The sequence below is a fragment of the Amphibalanus amphitrite genome, unplaced genomic scaffold, assembly GCF_019059575.1.
Source record: "Amphibalanus amphitrite isolate SeventyFive unplaced genomic scaffold, NRLGWU_Aamphi_draft 000335F_arrow, whole genome shotgun sequence".
Classification (NCBI taxonomy): domain Eukaryota; kingdom Metazoa; phylum Arthropoda; class Thecostraca; order Balanomorpha; family Balanidae; genus Amphibalanus; species Amphibalanus amphitrite.
Window position 1 is genome coordinate 439,912 of NW_024881830.1, and position 19,963 is coordinate 459,874.

Here is a 19,963-nt window from a genome sequence, read left to right on the forward strand (position 1 = left end):
AACATAAGCCGATAAGCAATAATGCACATGCCACATATGTATGGAAAATTGACTTTCGATACCTTCTGAACTATGGTGACCTGCATTTGATCTGAATAAAAAATAAATGAAGCAATGTCATCACAATTTCTTTTGATTTATCGGAACGCCGTTTGTCGATTGACGCCATGCGTAACCCAGTCACGAGTTTCTCGAGTACCTAAAGGTTTTGAACCGAACACATCTGCCCGAACTTTAATTAATAGCAGTGTTTTCCGCGATGACTAATTTTCGGAGGTCTGTGATAACGATAAAACGATAAGAAAGGTTTGCGATAACGATAAACGATAAACGATAAAATTTTTCAAAAAATCAATAGCGATAGCGATGAAACGATAAAACGATAACGATAATTGTTTTTAACAGCGATAACGAAACGATAAACGATAAAACGATAACGATAATTGTTTTAACAGCGATAACGAAACGATAAACAATACAACGATAACAATAAAGTTTACTTGTTGAAGCACTTGCTGTATGTAAGGCATAGGTATAAGTTCTATGAGAAAAAACACTAACACTAACTAAAAACACTGATAATGACCTGTGGTCGAAATCATCAATAATTATTTCATTATTTCATCTTTCGGTATTTCATTGTAAGGAGGCCATTTAAAAGTGTTTTTTTCTCATACAACGATAACAATTATTGTTTTTTAACATCTATAACAAAAGCGATAAGAAATACAGCTTGGATATAAGATAAGTGTACTTAAAGTTTATTTGCAGATCTATACACTTAACGGATGACAACAGGTTGCGCACACATACTGTCGCGCGGCGCCGCGGCATACACTGTCGATCGTCTTCCATTTGTCCATCATCCCGTTTTACATTTTATCGTTTATCGTTCATAATTTTTGTAACTTGCGATAAGTGGATGAGCGATAATTTTGAAAATTTAGCCATAAACGATAACGATAACCGATAATCGTTAATATATCGATAATATAACGATAACGATAATTTAACAGCGATAATTATCGTTTATCGTTTATCGCTCATGCTATCGCTGTACTGACCCCATGAATGTATTACAGCGTAAAACATATACGACACATATCTGTTTCCGCTGGATTAATCGACAAACTTGAATATGTCACCCACACTGCACAGTTTTATCGGTAGCTATCCCATGCAACGTTTCGTCATTGGCGCGTGCAAGGTGCATCGTGCAATCCGTTCACGCCAGGCATTACATACAGGTCAAATGCGCTTTCTACCTTGCTTCCAACCTTTATCGAATCGTTTATTGACGGCTACTATCGACCAAAATCGCTCGGGTCATACACCTTTTTGGAAAATAGCGCTCCGGCCGGGCCCCTCGGCGGTAGTCTGCGGTTCGTGCCGGTAGATGGCGCTGGCCTGGTCCACTCGAGTGGTTCAGTGCGGTCGGGACGCAGGGTATGTCGGGACGCACCTGTGCGCAGTGCCGCGGCGACCGGCGACGTGCGAGCGGTGGAGAGCGAGCGGCGAGCGGCGGACTGAGGCCGGTGGTGTGGTGATCGTGTGAGCGTGCTCCTCTGCTGTTGTCCGACCTCCCCAGCGGTAGCGTGGGTGTGACCCGCAGGTGAGTCTGACTCCGTGACATCAGTGACCTGTTCAGCTTTACTGCCCGGGCGGCAGGTATAAGCTAACGTGGAGAGGGAGCGGTCATGAGTTATATTTCTTTCCGATTGCGCCACGATAAAGGCCGTAAATTTCATCTCACTAGGATTCTGTGAGCAGTCTGAAAAAGGAGCAAGTTATTTGCGTTTTAAACCAGCCATCCGGGCGAAACTCCCAACAAAGGGCACATGGCCTTGTCACTGCCAAGTCGGTTGGAACAGCGTGAGAGTTCCGGACCCGGCTAGAGTTTCTTAGTCCTCACTATCTACGGGAATAGCAAAAGGGGCCTATAGTTAACTGATCCACTAAATCCGACAGAAGGCCCTCCTGAAAACGGTCGATTTAATCGTTTAACCGTAAAACCGATCAATCACATCCTTCCCAAAATGTGGTCAAATTAAAGGTAAAAAGACAATTAAATCTGGTTCGTGGGCCTAAAATGTCCACGTTGCCTCAGATCCCAGACAATCACCCCGCTCATCCTCACTGAAAAAAATTAAGGCAGCAGAGCGCCATTTTAACCCTCGCACGACCAGGCCATTTCTCATAACACGAACGACCAGGGGGGGGGGGGTTGTTACGACCCCCCCCCTGGCGTTTCGAAACGGAAGGTCGTAGAGCTTAGCGGAAAAAACCAACGGATTGCTCTCAACGAGATCTCGCGATTGGTGGTATATTTTTTGGTCCTAGGTCAACATTTGACCTACTTATGACCGGTCAAAGGTCAAATTTTCGGAAAAAATCAAACTTTTTCAACTTTGCGCAACGATTGCGGCAAAACGGTGGGAGATATCGACTTGAAACCTTCACTATCGTGTTCCTTGATCAATTCTCTATCGTTTGGTATGTATTTCGTTTCCCTAGCTCTAAAAATGGCGCGTTGGGAGCGCCGGAAGTCGGCAAGGTCACAGTCGGCGGCAGAAATTCGAAAAATCAAAAATTTAAATTTTTGAAATCTGATTGTATTTTTGGATTTGGGAGGTCCATTTGCTCCCTATAGAAGCTAATATTGCTGCATATTCCCATTGAGGTGACAAGAATTAGAAAAATAGTGGTTCGGGCGCTTTTCAAAAATAGTACCGGACGCTGTTCCTCTTGTGACGTCATAGCTCCGTGACCTGACCTGACCCGGTCAATTTTCTTGCACCACACGATAGCCAATGCTTGCCCCCACATGCATGAAAAGTTTCATCATGATCCATCAAACAATGTGGGTATCACCGGCAGAAAACCTAGGGATTCGGCGCACACGTTTGGTAACTGTCGGCCGGAGACTGTACCTCTTATGACGTCATAACTCCGTGACCTGACATGACCCGATCAATTTTTTTTCGGCAAAAGATGCGCAAAGGTTGCCCCAGAGGGTATTGAAAATTTCAGCCCGCTACGACAAGCCGTTTAGCGTGCACTTCGAAAAAACCTCAGGGGGGGGGGGTTGATACAACCCCCCCTAGGCGTTCTAGGGTTAAGGTTTTTATTGTATGCAATGAATTGCCGCATACTGGTATACTCGTACCTAAAGCTTTCATAAATTCATTACCGTCACAAAGTACCGTCCAAAGTTGGGATTAAGCTTTTATGTCGTTGAATTTATCGGCACCGTGTTCTTCTCGTCGAGATGCACTGAATCACCTATAATTTGACCTTTAATAAAGGCAACTAAAAAATTGACCAAAGCACGAGGGAGGTCATGACCAGACCGGAAAAGGTCATGTTACGTCCACTATCGCAGTCGATCCGTATGTGTTTTTACGCTCTATACAATGTCTCTATCAAAAGTCATTGTCGTAAAACTGATAGTTAACTTTCATGACCTAAAATGCCCTCGGAGGTTTTAAGGCTGGATCATGGGTCCAATTTACCGATTAAATATTAAACATTAACCTCTTAGACGATGTCGACGCGCTTAGAATGGTATTCGTAAAAAGTACGTTTCATTTTATCCCATTTACTTATCATGGAGAGGTTGCAAAATTGACCTAACCTTAGGTCACACATATTGAAAATACGCGACATTCTATGGCAAAAGTCAATCATTCAAGTATCGTTTCTTTCCAACCTTGTTGCATTGAGTCCGATGAATATCGGCTTCTTTTCACATGAGTTAGGTTTCGTGCTTTCCTCTGATACGGTTTTCAATTCAACTGAACTTGTTTATTGCTTTGGTGCTGCTGAGTACTGCTTGACGCTTGTTGCTAACTTATCTCTCCCTATGCATCCATCATGGTGTATCCAAATGCATTTCTGGCTATCTCATTGTTTACAATGCCTGCGGTTTACCTTGTTCTTGGTCTGTGTGCCTTCCATCACGCACATCTCTCGAGAGATGACCGATAGACGTAATCTGAAGCACCAACCGTGCAGGTGAAATTTACATTCGTCGAACATTGAAACAACACGTAACTCTATAGGTGAACTGAATTCGAAAACTACGATATTTAAAAGCACAGTGCGCTAACTATCATAACTAACTGACTAACGCACTTCCTTTAGAGGAAGAAGACAAGCTAGCTACTTTCCTTCGGCTGCACCTGCTAATTGCTCATGACAGCGTCACGTACCACCGCCACCCGCCCCAAAACACCGCCCGCCTCCGGTGGCTGCCCACGCACCTGCCGGGCCGCCGATTACCGAGGGTGAGGTGATTGGTCCGCCCGAGACGGCCCAGCCCGGCCCGCAGCCACGCCGGCCGGAGACGGCGGTCGGCTGATGGCGGGCGCAGGCCATCAGGCGCTACGCACCGACGCCCGCAGACAGAGCGGCGAGACGGGAGCTCGGGAGGCGCTTGAACCGGCGAGACGGGAGCCCGGGACTGGCTGACCCGCAGGGACGAGAGCTCGAGCGACAGTGGCGGACACGACTGGGTGGGAGCTCGGGCGACAGAGGCGGACCCGCCGGGACGGGAGATCGGGAGACGGTTGAGCCGCCGGGACGGTAGCGCAGACGAAACGGTCGAGACGGGAGCTCGGGTGACAGGGGTACTGCCGAGAAGGTGACTTGGGTGTCAGTGGATCGTCTGAAACGGCAGCAGGCGACGGTGGACTCACGACGCATTAGCGGACGGGCGAAGGCGGTGCACTTCGTAGTTCGTACATGATTTCAAACCCTGGGGCCTAAAACAGACAGTTTAATACAATATTTACTTTTAATTAAAACATGTAAAAAGAAAAAGTAAAGCGGATCGACCAGATATCTGAGCATCAGCTTAACTTAGGCATTTGTTTTTGAGTGCATTTTTCCTAACCTATTGCTTAGCTGCCTAGCTCTCATTCGCTCCGATTTTGTGCCGTGTTGCAGTCTGTGCCGTTTGAGCAAATAACTTTTAGAACTCTTAAATTGTCTGTGCATTTTAATCGTCAGAGACCTGAAATAATATGCATTTGTTTTACAGCTACCGTGATGTTTAAATGGAAAATCACTGCCAGGAAAGCATTAAAACAAGAAAAACAACAAGAGCTTAACAACAAAAATTTCCGAAGCAACGCAAAGAAGAAGGCAGAAAAAGAAGTGGAAAACCACAACAGGTAAACGTACCTACATTTTCACGACGCAATTTTACCCCTCCCCTATAAATTTCATGACCCTGACCCAAATGACCCGTAGGTACAGCCCACCGCTTAAGTAATGTGCGGTTTTACCAATATCAACAGATGGCTTTGACTGCAGGCGATTTTTTAAATGCGGAGTAATCGTCAAGGAGACGTCAATAAAGTTGCAGCTGCAAGGGTGACGATACATGTAAGCTACCTTCAAAGTTTCATTATAGTCTGGCTAATCGTTCCTAAGCTTCAGAAGCAGAACGTACCCATGACTAAAACCGCACATTACTTCTGCTGTGGACTGTACCTAAACTGTGACCTCTTTGTTGAGGCAATGTCAGCCCAGAGCAGTTTTCCTATCAAAACGATTATAGGTATAGGATAGTTGAGTCAACTTCGTGTGTAAAATATTTATAACTATTCACCAATTCTAATTGAAATGCATGGGATGGTAAATGTTTGCCTGCAGGACGGAAACCTCGGAATGAATTGTTTTGCACAACGCAAACAAGTTCGATAGCTAGCCGCAGTAAGCGTTTTGTCACATTAGGCCCTCCCTTTTCATCGTTTGATTTAATAACGCGCGCGCTGTCATTCTGTTACGCCCGGCTAAACGCCTGGTGCCGGCAGGCCGGGCGGGCACCGGGGCTGTCAGACGCACCATGGGCCTGATGTATTGGTGTCGTTGTTTTTGTCTCAGGAATGCGGCGCTGAGGGAGGCCGAGGAGCCGCGGCCGCCGGCGCCGGGCAGCGCTCCCCATCGGGCGCCCAGCCACCCGGCGCCGCCGATGGCTGACCAGACGATCCCGCCGCACTCTACCTACCCCACCCCGGCCACCACGGCCTCCACCACCACCAGCACGCAGCCGGCCGGCGCGCGCTCCGTGCTGCGACCGACGCAGCCCCGACCGCCGCCCTACGTGCCGCCGCCCAGCGGCCGCGTGCGCGCCATGACCTCGCAGGCCACGCAGGTGGAGGGCTCCGGGCCGGCCGCCAGCCCCCTGGACACGTCTGTGGCTTCCAGCACCGGCGATGGGTCGCGGACAGAGGCCGGATCGTCCAGCTGGATGGAGTGGACCCAGCAGCTGCAGGTAATTGCACAAATACACCGGACTCCTATACAACGATGAAACCTAGCTCCGGCCACGGGTCTCTGTCCTGACCTCTCTCTATGTAGATCGGCGTAGCCTCTCCACGAGCCATTGTGGCGCCTCCGTGTGCTCGCCATTCATAATAAGTATGCTTCTATACGTTCCACATGATACCCTTTCGTCCCAGTTGCATTGTTCATTTCATGGCTGTTTCCGGCGGATTTTGGCCGTTGCACGCTTCCTGACCCGTACCCAATTGCACCAGTCTGTAAACCATGCAAGGCTCGAACTGACGACCCAGACGTCGATGCCCTCTTAATCCCTAGTAAACAATTATATGTGTGACCGTCTTTGTCTTATACGCAGTTTGCATTACCGTTTCACGGTAATTTATTGTTATTAGTCCGTATTATTGGTCCGTATTACGTGTATATCTACATTTTTTCTCACTTTGGCAGTTGTGACTGGTTCATCTCCCACTACTGGTCAGTCGTGACTGGTTCTTATCTCACCACCGAACAATCCTTTACTGATTCATCAATCATCTCCTACCATTGGACAGTCTTCACCGGTTCATCCTTCACTACAGAACCATCCCTCAATGCTCACAACTCCTCTAACTGGCTTATTGTCCCCTTCTCCAGGCGTATGTGGCCTGGGTCAACTCTCAGCTGCGCAAGAAGGAAGGCTACAAGCTGGTGACGGACCTGCGAGCCGACCTGCACTCCGGGGTGGTGCTCGCCGATCTGATCGAGATCGTCTGTGAGTACCGCGCTACTTTCTATCTTCCTATCATCGGTCTCTTTTTGCTTGGATGGCTCAGGATTATCGTTTAGTTATGACTTTTATCATGTAGAGTTTGATCGTTTGTCCAATGCCTTTTCTGTCTTTCTGACTTCTGTATCACTTTCTTTCTCGATGTCTCTCCTTTCTCACTATCCTCTCTCGCTCGCTGCTCTTGTCTTTCTCTCTTTCTCTCTCTATTGCGAACTAGCGGCTCATGACGCGATGAAAGTCTCCCCAGCGAACCTCTGTCGAAAATGTCTCACAGTGCGCGACATTTTCACATTTACCGGAGACCGGTCCGTCACGGTAGTCAGCCAAGCGGACGTCACCGGCATGGGACAAATCGGATACGGATATAGCGCCGTGAAATATCATAGCACTCGGCGGGGAGGTGATGGCGGGCATGGCGGGGACGTGATATATAACGAATTACTCATTTCATACCATTGGGTCGCCCTTCTTGCGCTCCATCCCATGTCTTCCTCTCTCTCTCTCTCTCTCTCTCTCTCTCTCTCTCTCTCTCTCTCTCTCTCTCTCTCTCTCTCTCTCTCTCTCTCTCTCTCTCTCTCTCTCTCTCTCTCTCTCTCTCTTTCTCTCTCTCTCTCTCTCTCTCTCTCTCTCTCTCTCTCTCTCTCTCTCTCTCTCTCTCTCTCTCTCTCTCTCTCTATCCCTCTCGTTTGAATTTGTTATGATGTTATTTCAAACCCTTGCCTACCCTATTTTCATGCCTGCCTACATATTTCAGCTTTTATCGCCGCGTCTGGTCTGTTATACCCTGACATCTGTCCGTCTGTCTGTTGGCTCCAGGTGCCCAAATACCTTAACCCGCGCCCCACTGGGGGGGGCTATTTATAGCCCCCCTCCCGTTTTTCTGCAATAACTTCCAAATCGCTTGACGTATCGACGCCAAACTTTCAGCACATTCGGCTACATCAATTTGACACCTTGTGTCAAAATTTGAACTTCGTAGCTACCATAGGTCGGCCGGAAATGACGTCAGAGTGACGTCATGTTCGGCCAATTTCGACGCAAAACATTGAACCACGGCAATCGCTCCCAAGGGCTCAGTTTTTAAGCTAGATCCAATTTCTTTGCATGAGAGGACTCAGAATAGACTGCGCTATCAAACTGCTATCTCGGATTTTCGAAATTTTAAAATTTTGAAAATTTTATATAATAAAATTCAAAATTTACGTTTTTACATTTTTTTCAAAAAGTTTTTGACTTTTCGAAAAAAAACCGGAATACGTGTGATAGAACGCGTTATTATGACTAACTCTAGCAAGTTTTAGCTAAATATCTTCAAAAATGGCCAAGTTATACGCATTATTGCAAAAAAATCACAATTATTAATTTTTCAAATCAATTTTTCACCACGTATTTGACATCGTACGCCAATATAAATAGCACCATCATGTTTCTGAGCTCAAACTGCATCCAATAGACACCTTTTCTGTTGAAAAATTATAACTTCAAAATTTGACCTTTTTTGACCTGAAAGTGACCTGACCTAAGCTAAATTCGACTCAAAATGACCTCGAATGACACAGACGACATCAAATTCGAAATCTTTGGCCTAAATGGACCATAAAACATGTGTCACGTGACCGACGCATGCTATAATATTTTCGTGACCTGTGATGACCTGACCTTGACCTGAAAATCAAAGTACAAGTTTGGTACCCTCAGGGTATCTAGAGCATCTGTTCACGAGTGTGTGAACCAAAAATGAGCCTGATCTGACTTGTAAGACGGCGGCCAGAGCCCAAAACGTGAACAAGCCAAAATGCTAATAATTTTTACTTTGACCTGACCTGTGACGTCATCGGTGACCTCGAGGTCAATGAAATTAGGTTTCGCTCGACAGTTTTTCCGGGGTTATCAGACGCCGTTTGAATTTTGACGATCGGCCCAGTAGTTTCGGAGTTAGGAGGGGGGGGGGGCTATGAATAGCCCCCCCAGTAGGGCGTGTTATACGCAGACCCCAGTGGGGCGCGGGTTAATACACACGCCGGCGTCTGCTCGGCATTGGCATCTGAACCTCCACACCGGCGTCTGACTTCTGTCTTGTTATTGGCCGGCTGTGTCTGTGGCGGCGATCGCGGCTGGTTCGCTCCCGGCGCGTTCCCCGGCGTCCCACCGACCATCAACCCCGCCCCTCCCCATCCCCCCCCCCCCTCCCACCGCGGCGGCCTGCCGACGGAATGCGTTCGGCCGGCGCGGCTATGTGAAGGCCGGCCCGAAAAACGGCTACCAATGGACGATTTGTGACGCTGTGTCCGGCGGGTTTGGCCCACCATTGCCACGCTGTCCCGATAAGCCGACCGTTTGCTGGCAGGTGGTATCGATGGCTGCCGTATGGCCGTCAGATATCTCGACAAAAGAGGCGGTATTCGAGATTGGGGGAGTTTGGCTCGGGTCTACCTGTCGGTCCAATCCAATAGATGATTCACCTGTCAGTCCTTTATAGATGGGATTCGTGCTGGTCTATTTGAAAGTCCACGTGCTGGTACATGGGAACGGGAAGTGTCATGTGCTGGTCATTGGTCAATATTGTAGATTTCACCTGTCGCTTCAATGAAAGGGGCACGTGCTAGTCCATTGGAGGGGATAACAACGGACGTGTTGATCTATTGGAGGGATCACCCGGAACTATGCTGTGTTGGATGAGTTACCAATTGGTACGGCTCTACTCAGAAAGCCCGCTCAGGAGCGCATCAACTGTATAGGGCACGGTGCCGTGCCTTGTCTTTGTGGAGTTGCATGGTGTCATTAGTTGTCATTAGTTGGTATCGCCAACTGATGTCGGATGACGCGAGAGAGCTAGACAATATTGGTACCTAAAACCGAGTAAAATCAAACAAAAAAATGGATAGAAGGCAAAACGGAGCAGAAAGAAACGTAGCATAGCAGGGATGTCTGACACCCGGCCTCCTCTGCTCCCGGTTCAGCCACCGGAGCTTCCGCGGCTGCCCATGGGAACCCAGCTCGATCCACCCCACACAGCCGGTCAGGCACCAAGGCGATCAGAAGCCGCCGGCCTTGGACGTAGTCGCCTCCCGATCGGCTCTGCCCCAGCACAGAAATCGACAGGCGTCCATATTATCGCGGCCTTAATTGCCGCTAAATGTGGGATAGATCGACCATTATCGGCGGTCGGGACGGAGGGCGGACCGCCCTTGGTTCCCAGAGTGGCGACCTCTGGCCGGTGACCCGTGAGTCAGGAGGCGGTGGGGCGGGGGAGGGGGCGGTGGCTGTGGTGACCGTTCAATCGCCGTGGCCGGCATCATAAAGGCAGCCGCTGAGTCGTCTTTGTTGTTCTCGTCCAGGGAATGGGGACAGCACAGGTGCCAGGTCTGTGGGCTGGTCGGACTCGGACCTCATACACACAGTGTGGTCAAAATTTAGCTGGGATTTCCAGTAAGTTGTCTATGCATAACTGAATTGCGATGCATTTGACTAAATTGTAGGAAATCGTTTCTAAAAAAGCAGCATGCAGTACGCATCCATGCTCATCGCCCAACCCTCCAAAACACACGCTTAGCTTAGTACTTGATACCTGTGCCTTATTCGGCCATGCCGTACATGCATGCACGGCTGTGCTTGACTTGCTCCAGCCTGACTCAGCCTGACTCACTGCAGTGGGTGACGCGCTGCCCGAGTAGCAGTCACCAGTGGCCCGAGCCGGACGCCTTCGGTGGCGCGTTGCGCTCGGTCTGCCGTGGTTTTGGCGCTGCTGAGTTCGCGGATCCGGGCCGGTGGGGTCCCACGCTTCAGCGCGCGTCCGTGCCGCCAGCTGTATCGGCGCCATGCTGTGCGCCGGTCGGTCGGGCTCAGGTACCGGGAGGCTGGCGGTCGCAAGAAATCCGGCAGTGTCTCCGTCTGTCCTTGGGAGAGATCGCAGGCCTGATGGGAAGGTCGCTAACCTTTCCCGAGATGCAGGCTCGGTCAGGACATGATGCTAAGTCGTTTTCTGGAGACGGGTCAGTTACGGCTCCAGTCGGTCTGAAAGGGTCGTTTTTCGTTGCCACGTTCTATCCTGCGTTTACCTACTGTGAATACCATAGGCACTGGCAGCTTTCAATTACCTAAAGAGCACCTGTAAGACGAACTGGCTTTGTCGACGTTGCGTTGGCTCTGCAGTTATGCATTGCTCAGCCCGGTTTATAGGTGCCAGGCACGGACAGAAGCTTTTCACGGCTGGGAGAAGTTCCCTGAGGCGCCGGCCACTTGTCTGTGGGACCGGAAACGGTGCCAGCGGCGCGGAAACGGCGTCCGACCGTGGGAGGTGCCGGCGGCAGCCCGGCGCGGCGCGGCGGCTGAGTCTCCCCCGCCCGTTCAGCCGGCCCGCGCCGCCGCCGCCAGCCACCTGTTGGGACGTTGGGACGGCGGCGGCGGCGGCGGCGGTGGCGCGGGCCATTGTTTGGCGGCAGTGGCGGCGCAGTGGCCGCCGGCGAGGCGTCTGTGGCGTGACCCGGCCCGGAGCGTCACCGCCGGTCGGTGAGAACCGGCACACGGCACGGGAAGACGGCCGGCAGACTCCAGAGGCACCAGCAGACACCTGTTTGACTTATCGACCACAACACTTGGCCGTCAGACACTGACTTGACTAGACGCACACATTCATGGTCTGAATCAGTTTGGTATGTTAGGTCATTGACAATTTATATTCCATAAAAAAATGGACCAAATGTTTATCAGTGCACCTATAATAAAAAGGTAACTTATCCTACATTCAAACATAACAAACATTAAGACGACCCACTGTCAAAAAAAAACAGGCGCGCACACAGGATTTTTGAATGGGGGGGGCACGACCTTCGAACTGGGCCCCCCATGCCGAAGGGCCCCCCCCCCCCCGAAAAAAAATACGGGCCACGGGGTTATATTTCGGTTGGTTTGAAGCTTGAGCAATTGGTTTGTCAATGCATGGTAAAACTATTATTTCGGTACCAGCTTAATTTTCAAAACATATATATTTTTACGCTAGCATGTTTTTTTCTCAAATGCGACTCAGAGCCGGTACATATATCTAATCAACTAATTTATTACGTAAAACATTTCATTAATAAACATTTTTGCAAGTCCCTCAGAAATCAGCCACGGGCAGCGACTGACTGCCGGCCGGCCGACCGGCCCCGGGTGGCTAGAAGCAGGGGCCGGTCACTGTTTGACCCGGATGTGTAGGAGCGGGAGCAGCACTCCTTTTTCACGTATATTCGCATATCTTTTAGGCACATCGACATGAAATGTCATTATATCTGATCTGATACGATGCGGGATTACAGACTAGAGATCCAGCTTATAACTTATATTTAATGTTTAACCGATGAATCAAATCAACAGGACTATGTACGATGCATGTCGGACACGTACCCAGACTTTCGCCCAAGAGGGGGTCACCTGCTGGTCACTTGACCCCGGGCCCGCGAGTCACCCGGGGGCCCAGGGTCAGCGCAGGCAAGGATGTATCCAGGACCTTTCGATGGGAGGAGGGAGGCACGGTGGGTCCAGTCTCACTGGCAGACGGGTCTCTTTAAAACGGCCTTTGCATGAGAAAATGTGGAAAATTGGCACGTAAAAGGATCATTTATGCCCGAGGAGTGTGCCTGATGTACACTAATGCCTAATGTACATACATGGTATTTTACGAGCGAGCGAAGCGAGCGAGCTCCTCAGAGTCACCGGTGTGTGGCGCGCTCAGAGGTGCCAGTGAAAGGCCGTCAGATGCGCTGGTGTTGGGTCCTCACAGGCGCCGTTGCGGGGTCTCAGGGTTTAGAGACACTGGTGGGGCCATCATTGGCATGTGTGTGGCCCTGCGAAATGGCCTGCAAGTGGAAAGTGGCCCTTCATAGGCTGGCAAGGACACTCAGAGGCTGGTAAGAGGCCCTCAGAGTCACTGGTACGTGGCCCTCAGAGGCGTCGGTGTGGGGACTCTCAGAGCCGCCGATGTAGGCCCTTAAGGCCTTCTGACGTCCGTTTGACGTTAGCTGAGGGCCCTTTGAGGTCATCTGAGGGCCCTTTAAGGCCATCCATCTGAGAGCCATTTGAGGTCATCTGAGGGCCCCTTAAGGCCATCTGGGGCCCTTCGAGGCCATCTGAGGGCCCTTTGACACCATCTAAGGGCCCTTTGACACCAGATGAGGGTCCTATGACGCTAACTGAGGGCCCTTTGAGGTCATCTGAGGGCCCTTCGAGGCCATCTGAGGGCCCTTCGAGGCCATCTGAGGGCCTTTTGAGACCATCTGAGGGCCCTTTGTACACGGTCTTCGGTGGTCTAAGGATTAGTTAGAGGCCCATTTGAGGCGGCCTTCGGCCGCCTCAAATGGGCCCCTATTCCTTCGAGCTGGGCCCCCCAACTCGAATGGGGGGGGGGCACGGGCCCGTGTGCCCCCCCCTTGTGTGCGCCCTTGAAAAAAAAAACTATTCGAACCAGGCAAAGTTTTTCGTTTGCACTATACAAATGAGAATGACAAACAACAAATGCGACATTCTCACAAGACCACTTAAAACGTAAGGACAGTCCCTGTCTCAAAACGCGTTGAACGTTTAATCCCCGGATGCTGATGATTCCGGATTCCGTTACACCTACGAATATAGCGCCGTGCATATTTCAATGGCCTGAGATGAAACCATCTCCCTGTAGATATTTATACATGGAGAGTCGATTCATAAAAGCAACTCGTTTTAGTCACAGTTGAAATCGACGTAATCAGATCACAATAAAATCCGACACAAATTGATTTTTAAAGTAGTTCATAACTACCTGTACTGTGTCGGTATTTAATATTTTATGATATGATACTCAATTAAATAGCCAAAACTATTAATTATGTACATCCAGCCTCAGTTATTCGCAGACGGTGCAACGCAATTACCTATATTCATTCGTGTCTTTATATTTGTGTCTTTTACGCTTTGAAAAGGAAATTTACAACTTGTTGGAATGCATGTTTACCAGTATAGCGCGAATGGCAAAGTTTGACAAAGTCCCGCTTTTTCGGCAGCTGGTGAGAAGATTGCCGGCGTCTATCGGCTGCCGGAGACGGCGCAGATGATGCGAGAAAACGTCGAGCGCGTACTTCAGGTGAGATAACGTCTAAAACCCCTACGGTGGATTTTCCCATGGGTAGAGGCTGGAGCTTTTACAAACTTTTACAATTTTGATTTGTGGAGAAATGTGTCGCTTGGGCTGCATTGGCGCTGCCAGATGTTTGAAGCAACGCTGATTCCCAAATGTGGCTCGATCACTCAATTCATTATAAGATAGGCGAGCACTGATAGGCGTTCCCGTTCCCGACATATCTGCATCACTAACCGGTCCACCCTCCCGCAGTTCATGGCGACCAAGCGGATTCGTATGCATCACGTGAGCAGCAAGGAGGTGATCGAGGGCAATCTGAAGGCGGTGATGCGTCTGATTTTGGCGCTGGCCGCCCACTACAAACCGCAGAGCGTGCGCACCTCGCCGTACGACAGTGGCGCCACAGAGCGGACAGGTGAGGTATTAGAGTTTCACCGAACGGGCAGGTATGGTGGGGAGGTGGGTACGGGAGGAGGTGCGCACCTCACCACGACAGTGGCGCCACCTAGCGGACAGGTTATTGTGGAGGGGTTTGGACACGGGAGGGCGTGTGTAGTTCGCACCTCACCGTACGACAGTGGCGCCGCCGGGCGGGCAGGTAAGGTGAGGGACTCACGACGAGCGACGGCCCGGGAGGGTGAGCCACCGTTCCACAGGCCAAAGGGAGACGTTGGAGGCTGCTGAGCACGGCGAGCGATCCCTGCACGGCCCGAGAGTGAGCCACCCTCTCAGAAGGGAGGTGGTGGAGTGCGAAGCTGCTGAGCATGGTGAGCGATCCCTCCAGGCCCCGGGAAGGTGAGCCACCGCCTCACAGGGACGTGGAGGCCGCTCGACAATGACAACGAGCGACATTATCAAGACTTTGGGTGATTTCACCGAATTGCTTGCCCACGGAAAACCATAAGCTGTTTCTCGACGGTTGATTGACAACGCAGTTATGTTCTATGCTTCCATTAACTTAACTCAGGTGCTGATAAGGAACTTACTTGAAGGACTGATAACTTGTCAATGCGCTGTTGTCAAAAATTAGTCTTAACTTCATGCATTTTTTTTCAATTTATACCTACGATAAAAAGAGTTGTCTCACTGGTTATCTGTATCTGAATCCAAGGAACCGATCAACATTCTCATAGACGTTTGACGTTAACGTTTGAGACGGTTAACTTCCGTCGCTTTGGTATAATTTAAAATTCAGACGGTTCACGAAAAACTTGTTGATTAGATGCTTGCTCATTGTGTGTTGTGGGTCAGGCTATAAGCTGGTGTAGTGCAGTCACGGGCAGGGGCGTCGCCACGGATTTTTGACTGGGGGGACGGATTGGCTGACTAAAAACCCAAAAATTAGTTAGTTTACCGTACAATTTCAGGCCTATGCACTACTTGTAACGCATACACAATACACATGTTCTCATGTTCTCGCGTGGAGGCGTTATTAGTCACACTCTTTTCTACTTGTGCATGAATTGGCGGCGCGCCGCGAAAATTGGCAAAAACTCTTGGCAAAACAGTCCCAAAACGCATAAATTTTGCATCCCGCGTAATAAGTTTGATACCAGGACAGTTAGGGTCTGGTCACCAAGTCCAGCAGCCCTGCCTCTAAAAAATCGTGTGGTCACCTCTGTAAACCACTGTCAACCATAGGTACAGCTTTTTTCCAACTTCTGTGCAGTGTAGCTGCAGGACTGCGGGGTCGGAGTCGACTTCGGTCGTAGTCGACGGGTTTGGTCGGATACGGAGTTGGAGTCACCAAAATCGTAACAGGCTTCAACTCTGAAGTCAGAGTCAACGTCATCCCCGAGGATGGGTCGAATAAGAGCTGGAGATTCTGTTGGCTGTGGTGATTGTAGGGGTCATGGTAAGATCAATGTAGGGGCATACTGAGCATTACGTCCTCCTGGGCTCTCTCAGACCAGGACGAGGTCCTCTCACCCTCAAGCATCAAGCGTTCAAAGGCCATGGTGAGACCTTCTGCTGTCGGATGGCCTCGAACGGGAAGAGGGCCGTTTGAGAGTGAGCTGAAGGTCTTGACTATTACGAATATCCTATGTAAAATGTGTGGTCTCTGCAAGCTGTTGTCCTAGTGCACTCTGAGACTTTGGGACAGATCTTCAGCCCTTGTTGGATATGGTCGCCCCTACAACTGGAGCTTTGGCTCCCTATCGAGGACCGGGGACGGACAGTCCAGAGCTGCACCTCGTAGGCAATGCTATCTTTTAATGTGCCAAGAAACGTTCAAAGAGACAAAAGCATCACATCACATGTTTTTTTTTCACTCCGATGCGGGCCGAGGGATGCCGTGGTCGGAGATGGAGTGGGGACTCCGAGCGTTTTTTTTTTTTTAAGCCGGAGTCGGAGTTACCAAAATCATCTACTCCGCAGCCCTGTAAGCAAGGGTACAGTGTCAGCAATTTGCAGATTCAATTTGTATACGAGTAGGTATCCGCAATTTCATCCCAAAACAACAATACACGAATGTCGTAGGTCACTTTTTAAATCATTCATGGGGATATTTTTGCGGGGGACGTCCCCCCCGGATTCCTCGACTGGGGGGGACGCGTCCCCCCGTCCCCCCCCCCCGGTTTCGACGCCCATGGTCACGGATGACAGAGACAGAAAAATGCTCATGTTTTTGCTTCACAGACGTGTTAGTGTGCATACCTACATAACGACGCATGACCGAAAGCACTGTTTTTCTCGTGTAGTTTTCTCGTGAACGGTATTAAACGGCATTAATGCATACAAATTACAACTATAACTTTTGAAAAGGATGAGGCATGATCGGGTTGTTGAATTTGTAAACGGTGAAGTTCCTTACTGACATGAAAATTGAAACCAGGGAAAATAATCACAAAAAATAAGGTCCTTATTCTGGGGCGTAGCCGCGCCTGTTCTTTTAAAACCACTTCTAACAACTTTTTCAACAGCTGGAACATAATTTTCCCTGTGGTCGAAAACACACTTATTCATTTAATTAAAGCGTTCATTTTATTAACAACGTTTGAATTAAATACACCGTCGAACGCGTTTTATCCCTCGCCCATGTAGGGGGGGGGGGTTGGTGCACCCCCCTGAGGTTTTTCTTAGCTACACGCCGAACCGTTTCAGATAGCCTGCTCAAATTTTCAGTACCCTATGGGGCATCCTTTGCGCAACTTTTGGTATTTTTTTTTGTCAAGGTCATGTCAGGTCACGGAGGTATGACGTCATAAAGGGAACAACCTCCGGCCAGATTTACGCTAAATTGGAGATTGCTTCACATTGGTATAAATGCCGACTGACCTGACACACTGATGGATTGTTTTAGAATCACAACTGGCTGATTTGACATTGGCACAATGTCCGTTGACATTTTGAAGGTTACTAAAGGTCAAGGTAAGGTCAGTGACCTCGGTTGACCTGTAATGACTTCTTGCACTTGTATGCCTTTTCGGGGTATTTTGATGCCCTGAATTCGAATTTGCTATCCATTTCAGGCATCGTCGGTTGTTTCTTGTAGTTCATTTTGGGTCAGGGTCAGGTCAGTGACGTCACACGCCTGACGTGACCCAATGCAGAAATGACCTTGCAGACTTCCGATGCTCCCAACGCATCATTTTTAGAGTTATGACATCGAAATACACACCAAACGATAGAGAATTGATCAAGGATCACGATAGTGAAGGTTTCAAGTCGATATCTCTTACCGTTTTGCCGCAATCGGCGCGGAAATCTGAAAAAGTTAGATTTTTCCGAAAATTTGACCTTTGACCGGTCATAAGTAGGTCAAACATTGACCTAGGACCAAAAAATATACCACCAATCGCGAGATCTCGTTGAGAGCAATCCGTTGGTCTTTTCCGCTAAGCTCTACGACGCTCCATTTTCAAACGCCAGGGGGGGTCGCACCACCCCCCCCCCCTGCATGGGCGAAGTTGGCAAAACACCGTTTACGGGCGAGGGTTAAGGCGGCTAACGAGCGAGTGGTAGAGTGACCCCCGCGCGTGCTGATTGGAAAGTGGTAACTGGTAGGTACATACGCCCAACTTGCTGGTGTCGGGCACCCTAATTGGGCTAATTGCTCTAATGCCTAAATACCATAATAAGCACCAACTCAGTCCCCAACTGCGTACTGCAACTCTGAGCTTTAATGGCCCAGTCGCTCTAGAAATGTTTAAGCGTCCCAGTACACCTTTTTGCGTTAGCTTTTGACCATTGGGCAAAACATTTGTACACATTCGCCATATAGATGGCGCTACAAATGGGCGGTTGGTCACAAAGAATCACCATTGTGCAAAAGTATTCGGCGTTCCTCCTCTACAACTCGACATTGAGCGAATGGTTCAACATTGTGCAAAACAAATCGTCAATGGTCGAAACTATTCGTCATTGAGCAGCCGGGAATTCATGATTGGCCAAAACCGTCTATGCATATTTCAGCATTCAGAAAAACAGATCAGCAATGATCGAAACAATTAATCGCGTGCACTGGCGGCCGCAGGGGGCATGGAGCAGCTCATGGGGCCCAATCCTTGCCATTTCCCTCATATAACCGAGTGGATGATGGAACAAGCACACCGGGCGGCCGGTAAGTGTTCACTGGACGAGACCGGCCTCAGCCTGCACACTCAGCGTATGGTTCGGCTGAGGCCGGGAAGTCACCATGTTTCTTTGGGCGTAAGTCCCACACCAAACATGTAAACAACACCTTGCGCTCATTCTAAGTCAGGTGAACGGTATTGCCCTGGGGCTCGAAATGAGATAGGCCTCATAAATTGGCGAAACCTTGCCCTCATGAGAGAGTTCCTGGATGCCAAGGCGACCGTCATGACAGATGTGCACAGTGTCCGTCAGGTTCCGCCATGAGGACAGTTTGTTTATTCCGGATGCGCCGATAGAGAGTTCGTCTTTGAATAGGCGAATTAATTGAAGTTTTTGAAAAGTGCCCATTGACCAACGTAGGCGTGCTAGGTTGTAATGGTATGGTGCATTGATGGAAATGACTTCAATGAATTCATTGAACATATTGAATTCAGCTGTGTGTTGTAGGTAACACATTGCAAGCAAAAAAAAAAAAAAACGCGAAGGGAACACATTGTTTTTTTTTTCTTGCTGACCAAAATGACGTCGTAGGCAATTTTAAACCAAAGTCCAAATCAAAATATGTCGGCTGCATTGATTGGTATCGCTCGCCGGTTAGATAAACGTATTGCATTTAATGTTGCTGAGCGTTTAGGAAGGCCTTGAATTAAATATTCATGATATATTAAATATGTAATGTATTTAATATGAATATCCCTTCCTAAACGCTCAGCAACACTTGTCAATCGATATACTTAATCTGTGCCGCATTGCATATAAGCTTGACTGACAAATGACAATTACGTAGGTACTGTTCCATTTATAAAGAAATTATAACGAACGGCTGACTTATTGCTTAGAAATGCCCTAAATGTTCATGCTCAAGTGTTGAATGGTCGATGTGTGTTAAGTCCATTTGAAAAAAAAACTATCCCAGATATCCATTTATTCTGTTTTAAACATTGCTGAAGGGATATCACCAAATGCCGAGGAGTCTCGCTCATTGCCGAAGTCATGGTGAAGTGTCAAACTGTTTTGCAGATCGCTCATTTCAGTGTTCAATCTGTTTTGTCGAATGGCTGAAATGAAGCACACGACGCCGGAATAGTTGTGCTCAATGCCGATTGTCGAAATGGCTCCTCAAACAGTTATGGCCAATGGTTGAATTCAAATGCAAAAAGGTGTAGTACCCCAACCGTATTGGCACCCCTTTCTTTGCTTCTATTTATAGCTACTTAGACGTATGCTGAAGGTAT

General features: G+C 49.0%; 1 protein-coding gene across 2 annotated transcripts in view; it reads left to right on the forward strand.

The window, feature by feature from the left end:
* Nucleotides 1-1,470: 1,470 nt before the first annotated feature.
* Nucleotides 1,471-19,963, forward strand: part of LOC122388759 (dixin-like) — a 31,511-nt gene continuing 13,018 nt past the window's right edge. The window contains exons 1-6 of one of the 2 annotated variants that reach the window (XM_043380134.1): nt 1,471-1,612; nt 5,042-5,174; nt 5,890-6,280; nt 6,925-7,042; nt 14,074-14,153; nt 14,403-14,565. In XM_043380134.1, the coding sequence (XP_043236069.1) occupies nt 5,050-5,174; nt 5,890-6,280; nt 6,925-7,042; nt 14,074-14,153; nt 14,403-14,565 (877 nt within the window). In that variant the 5' untranslated portion in view covers nt 1,471-1,612; nt 5,042-5,049. The remainder of the gene's footprint in view (nt 1,613-5,041; nt 5,175-5,889; nt 6,281-6,924; nt 7,043-14,073; nt 14,154-14,402; nt 14,566-19,963) is intronic. The other variant, XM_043380135.1, reaches the window with a different exon arrangement.